Source organism: Cordyceps militaris (genome assembly GCF_000225605.1).
Source record: "Cordyceps militaris CM01 unplaced genomic scaffold CCM_S00005, whole genome shotgun sequence".
Classification (NCBI taxonomy): Eukaryota; Fungi; Ascomycota; class Sordariomycetes; order Hypocreales; family Cordycipitaceae; genus Cordyceps; species Cordyceps militaris.
The window spans coordinates 1,898,013-1,904,012 of record NW_006271973.1 but is presented as its reverse complement, the minus strand read 5'-3'; the positions used below and the strand labels follow the sequence as shown (position 1 = coordinate 1,904,012).

The window sequence follows — 6,000 nt, the reverse complement described above, 5'->3', positions numbered from 1 at the left end:
TGCCCGACGCGGAGGACGAAGCGGCGGCGGCGGCGGGCGGGACAAGGTCGCTGTTGGCGCCGCCGCACCGCTCCCCGCCGCCGTCGCACCCGGGTGATGCCGACCCGCTGCTGGTGAGCCGCGTGCCGGCGCTGCCGTCGGAGGCGGTCATGCGGCGGCTGCTGGCGGCGCCGCCGCTCAGCTACGGCGAGGCCCGCGGCAACTGGGGCGGCGGCGGAGGAGGCTACCCGGTGCGGGTGTTTTGCGCGGTCTGCGGGTATTGGGGACGTGTGAGGTGCTTGAAGTGCGGGACGAGGGTGTGCGCGCTCGAGTGCCTGGAGGCGCACCGCGAGGAGTGCGTGACGCGGTACGGGATATAAAGGGGGAAGGCGAGGAGTGCGAGGATGAGCATGGCGTTTTGTCTTGATACCCGATGTGCAGCATCATTGTTACTGTTTATGATTTAGAACGGAGTGGAGTTTGGATTTGAAGGCCTGTATCGAGTGCAGTGGTGTGAGGACGTGAGAGCCTGTATCGAGTGCAGTGGTGTGAGGACGTGAGAAGACTGGTATAAGGACATTGTTGAGTGAAGGGGTGGTCTCTCGAATTCTGTTCGTCGCCTGTTCAATCATGTGGCTGGTTATGCCATGACCAGACTCACTAGCAATTGATGGAATACTCTACAGTCAAGCTTTTGCATGTGATTTTCTGGTGAATTATAGAGAGGACAAAAAAAAAGAAATGGCCATTCATTCAGAATAAGCGGTACTTCACCGGATGCTTACATGACAGGGAGGGTTCCTGGTGGATGACTGGGTCCTCAAGGACGATTAGAGAAGTGAGTCGGTACTAGATACTCCGTATTTTCTCGGTCAATTCTCTATTTGGCAATGATTCCGTATAATACGCTGTCTACCCATTGAATCATGTAAGCCTGCCACGATCCGACTCATCTCCCTGCATATCAGTCACCACCGATTTCGGCACATTGACTCAACGCCTGACAAATAACCGCAGCAAATCTTATACACCTACAGCTTTTTATCAATTTAACATATTTCAAAGCATAGAATTGCCATGGTATATGACTGTCTCTTGTTCAACATCTCCATCGCCGAGGATCTACCGCGTGACTCCTAAGTAGCAACTACCCCACCTCCTCCCCCTCTTAGAAAAAGGTGTCTGTCTACCCCTCCAAAGACCTGAACCGTCTTGCAACAGCACACCCACCGCCTTTTCTCCCCGAATTGTCGCCCTCGTCTGCTCGCCATGTCGTCCGCAAAGGTTGACGCCGCTCAGGTGGCCGACGGGCCTGCCAAAGAGCTCGCCGTCCGGCCCAAGGAGAAGGCCCCCAAGCCCAACAAGAATGCCGGTCTCGAGGTACACAAAATACACACGATCAACCCTCCTGTCGTAGAAGAAGGATGCTGACAATCGATTGATAGCGCCCCGAACCCGCCGAGTTTATCCAATACCGTCTGGATCTGTTTGACAAGCTCAAGGCCAGACAGGATGCCGAGATTGCTGGTATGCGACGACCCGTTGACGCACAAGGACAGAGGATACGGGATGACTGACATTGGGATGATGCTGCAGCCAAGCCGCGCGAGGAAATCACCATTACCATGCCCAGTGGTAATACCACCAAGGGCACCTCGTGGGAGACGACCCCGCTGGCCATTGCCAAGGGCATCTCCAAGAGTCTGGTCGAGCGCACCGTCATTGCCCAGGTTGACGGCGAGCTTTGGGACCTTACCCGCCCGCTAGAGAAGAGCTGCAAGCTCGAGCTACTCGATTTCGATCACACCGAGGGTATGCGAAACGCCTCCCCATCTCCCGAACTTGGAACGACATTCTGACACCACCCTTTAGGCAAAAAGGTCTTTTGGCACTCGTCTGCTCACATCCTGGGCGAGGCCTGCGAGCGCCGCTTCGGCTGCTACCTCTGCAATGGCCCGCCCACCGAGAACCCGCCCGGCTTCTACTACGACATGGCCAACATGGACGGGTGCGTGTGCACGCGTGCGAAATCATGATGGGAAAACGCTAACAAGCATGCAGCCAGGTAGTAGACGACAACGACAAGAAGGCGCTCGAGACGCTCTCGTCGTCCATTATCAAGGAGAAGCAGCCCTTTGAGCGCCTGGAGATGACAAAGGACGAGCTGCTTGAAATGTTCAAGTACAGCAAGTACAAGGAGTATTTTATCCAGCAGCGTGTGCCCGATGGCACAAAGTCCACCGTCTACCGCTGCGGTCCCCTGATTGACTTGTGCCGTGGTCCGCACGTGCCCAACACTGGTAACGTTAAGGCTTTTGCGGTTCTCCGAGTATGTTTCTCACCAGACTTGGCCGTTGAAAGATACATGCTGATTTTGTGCAGAGCTCTGCCGCCTACTGGCTGGGTGACGCCAAGAACGAGTCGGTGCAGCGCATCGCTGGCGTGTCATTTCCCGACAAGAAGGCGCTCGAGCAGCACAAGACGTTCCTGGCCGAGGCAGCCAAGCGCAACCACCGCAAAATCGGAACCGACCAGAAGCTCTTCTTCTTTGACGAGGTGTCGCCCGGCTCGACCTTTTTCCTGCCGCACGGCGCGCGCATCTACAACACGCTCATGGACATCATCAAGGCCGAGTACCGCGCGCGCGATTTCCAAGAGGTCATGACGCCCAACGTGTACAAGTCGGAGCTGTGGAAGACGTCGGGCCACTGGGGCCACTACGCCGAGAACATGTTTACGTTTGAGGTGGAAAAGGAGCAGTACGGCATGAAGCCGATGAACTGCCCCGGGCACTGCAAAATCTTTAGCCACGCCGACGTCAACTACCGCGACCTGCCCTGGCGCATGGCCGACTTTGGCGTCCTCCACCGCAACGAGTTCTCCGGTGCATTGTCGGGCCTCACCCGCGTGCGTCGCTTCCAGCAGGACGACGCGCACATTTTTTGCACCGTCGCCCAGATCCGCGACGAGATTGTCGGCTGCTTTGACTTTCTCGACGCCATTTACGGCCTGTTTGGCTTCGAGTACAAGCTCAAGCTCTCCACGCGCCCCGAAAAGTACATTGGCGACGTGGCCGTCTGGGATATGGCTGAGGCCAAGCTCACCGAGGCCCTAAACGCTTTCACCACCAAAAATGGCAGCAAGTGGGAGCTCAACCCCGGCGACGGCGCGTTCTACGGCCCCAAGATTGACATTACCGTCTACGACGCCCTCCGTCGCGAGTTCCAGTGCGGCACCATTCAGCTCGACTTTAACCTGCCCAAGCGTTTCAAGCTGCGCTACGTGGCCGCCAAGGACGAGGAGGCCGCTGGTGGCGGCGACGCCGAGCCCGATTTGCCTGCTGGCTACGCCCGCCCTGTCATGGTCCACCGTGCCGTCCTCGGCTCCGTCGAGCGCATGTTTGCCATTCTTACTGAACACTTTGGCGGCAAGTGGCCTTTTTGGCTCTCGCCCCGCCAAGTCCTCGTCGTGCCCATTATGCCCGCCGTCAATGCTTACGCCACTGAGGTCCAGAGCGTCTTGAAGGCCAAGGGCCTCTACGCCGACGTCGACCTTAGCGGCAACACGTTTCAGAAAAAGATTCGCACCGGCCAACTGGAGCAGTACAACTTTATCTTTGGTAAGCATCGCCCCCATCCCTGCACGTTGTCTCTTTCCTACACCCTTGTATGGCGTACAGGATCACTTGTGACAAAAAATTCAAAACTAATACCGCGGGGTTGTAACAGTCGTCGGCGCCGAAGAGGAAAAGTCGCATACCGTCAACATTCGCAACCGCGACGACCAGGCCACGCAGAGCAAGGGTGAGCTGATCCCCCTGCTGCAGGCGGTGGAGCGGATGGTCAAGCTCAAGGAGGAGAGGAAACGCGTCGAAAAGGATTAAGAGATGACAGGGCTATATATATGTCGTGTGTATAGAGGAGATTGTGGGTATTTTATGAAATTTTTCTTCCTGTTTTTTACGATTAACAAAGGAAGCAGGTAGGTAGGACCATTTATAGCATGTACGGAGTAGTGATGAGGAAGGAAAAGAAAAGTTTCAAATACAAGTGGAAAAGAGAAGCAAACCCAGCATGAAGTTTGATGACCTTGTTAGTCGCATTATTCTGTCCCCATTTCCTTTCTGTAACTACAGCGGCATGTATATTCGGGACTGGCGGAAATGCCATTCCGCCTTCAGAGTAATCCGTACGAAACGAGCTTGTTGCAGGATTGCGAACTAACTAGTGAAAAAGTGATCGTTTGATCCTGCGAGGGCATGTGAAACAAAAAAGCAACAAGCATACCAGTAAACGAGGGCAAGACAAAAGGGCTACATATGGACGCTACACAGCGTCGGGAGAATACGGGTTCAAGCCTCGAACGGTCATTGGGCCGCAACGGTTGTAGATGCCCGAAACAGGTAGTTTAAGTAGTAAAGTGACACTCTCTGTGTCAGCCAACCGTTTGCGTGTGCCCTCTTTTGTGTGTGTTCTGCGCAGGAAAAAGAAAGCACACTTGAATACCTGTACGCTGGGTAAACTGCCACTAACAGGCCAGAAAGGGGGGGGGGGGGCGTGTTTGTGTCTTTTTGATTGTCTTGTGGCGATCAAGGCGATGATGGGTTGTTAATGGGGCAGGGATTGGCGAGGAGTTCTTGTTCCTTTTTTTCTTTTTTTTTTTCTTTTTCTTTCTGTGAGAACACAGCGGCGGGTTCCGAACGGAAATCGAAAGGAAATCCTCCGCAGGGAATAATTTCATGGAAATTCATCTAGGTTGGCGTCGATGAATTCCCAGTGATGCCCAGTTGTTGTTGGGTGTGTGCCGTTCGGGATAAGAAATGAAGCCCTTGCCTTCGCTAGTTCATAGCCTCATTTATGATAATAAAGGGAAGACATAAATGACCGCACAAGTTCAAATAATCTGATGATCAAGAAGCCATCTACCACGCCTCAACGTCGGATGAGCTCGAATCCGTGGGGCGAGGAACGGCGGGGAGGGGTGTGGCGTGAGTGGCGCAACAAGGATCCAGAAGTCAGGATCCTGATGGAGGGGGTGCTGCAAAGGCTTCTCCCAGGTGCCTCTCGAAATTTTGGTGCATGGGCGGTTCCTTCACTGGCGGGCAGGACTTGCTGCGCCGTGTTCAACGGTGCTGGAGGGGAGGACCGCACGGTTTTGGGGTGGTACCTACAGCGAGAGCCGGGATCCAGCTGCAGCACCGTTGAACGAGTCCTTGTAGTTTCTTACAAGGGCGAGAGGCTGGTAGCTAGATCGAAATCGCTGCAATAGATCCAAGGGGATGAGCCAAAGCATCTGTCGGGATGCGAAACGGACTCGGGTTTGCGCTGCTTTGTAATGATGGGGTGTCTTGTCGCACATACACACCACTCGTTCACATCACCTCGGCATAATAAAGCACATCATGTATACATACAGACACCGAGGTGCAGAGACTGGCCAAGAGTCGTTTCATTGCCTCGCCATGAACTGGCTGCAGATTCTTAAGCAAAGTGGTGGCGATAGTGGGCTGGGTAAATATGTAGCACAGAGTTGGTGATGTGTCACATCACCACGCTACCTGATTGCTATGCTTGCTGTACGTAACGTTCATGCCATGTCGCACTGCCAACTCGGAATGTTTGCTTGGGTTGCCTGGTGTAGGTCGGATACGCTGCGCTGCACTGTGATGGCGGTATCACAGAGCAGTACGGAGTAATAGCTTGCGCGTCAATGGCAGCCATCTCTTGTCCAAATTGTCTAAATTGAGAAGGACAACAATCTGGTCCTGTCAGACATGATATGTGAGGAGTCGGTGGGAGTGAGCCCGTGATTCGCCGCCGCGGCGCCTGCTTGATATATGACGAGGGCGGCGGCGCAGAACCCTGTTGTTATCAAATCGCATCCTGACTTTTCGATGTACTCTACCACGGCATTTCCAACCCTCCGGCCTAGAGGCCTAACAGTAGCGGTCTGCTGTTTCTTGATTTCCGCCCACGCATCCCCTGGTCGGTGGGCTGACTGGGGGCGTGCAGACACGGGGCG

The 6,000-nt window shown here is 54.7% G+C and overlaps 2 protein-coding genes across 2 annotated transcripts in view; both read left to right on the top strand.

Moving 5' to 3' along the window:
* Positions 1–359, top strand: part of CCM_06950 (HIT finger domain-containing protein) — a gene marked incomplete at both ends in the record, with an annotated part of 901 nt that extends 542 nt beyond the window's left edge. The window contains one exon of the mRNA XM_006672088.1: positions 22–359. Coding sequence (XP_006672151.1) covers positions 22–359 — 338 coding nt within the window. The remainder of the gene's footprint in view (positions 1–21) is intronic.
* Positions 360–1,248: 889 nt separating this feature from the next.
* On the top strand, positions 1,249–3,862 carry CCM_06949 (threonine-tRNA ligase; the record flags this gene model as incomplete). Its single annotated transcript, XM_006672087.1, has 7 exons — positions 1,249–1,359; positions 1,425–1,506; positions 1,576–1,791; positions 1,852–1,987; positions 2,041–2,308; positions 2,362–3,598; positions 3,708–3,862. The coding sequence occupies 7 exons, from the start codon at positions 1,249–1,251 to the stop codon at positions 3,860–3,862; spliced, it is 2,205 nt and encodes a 734-aa protein (XP_006672150.1).
* Positions 3,863–6,000: the final 2,138 nt, after the last annotated feature.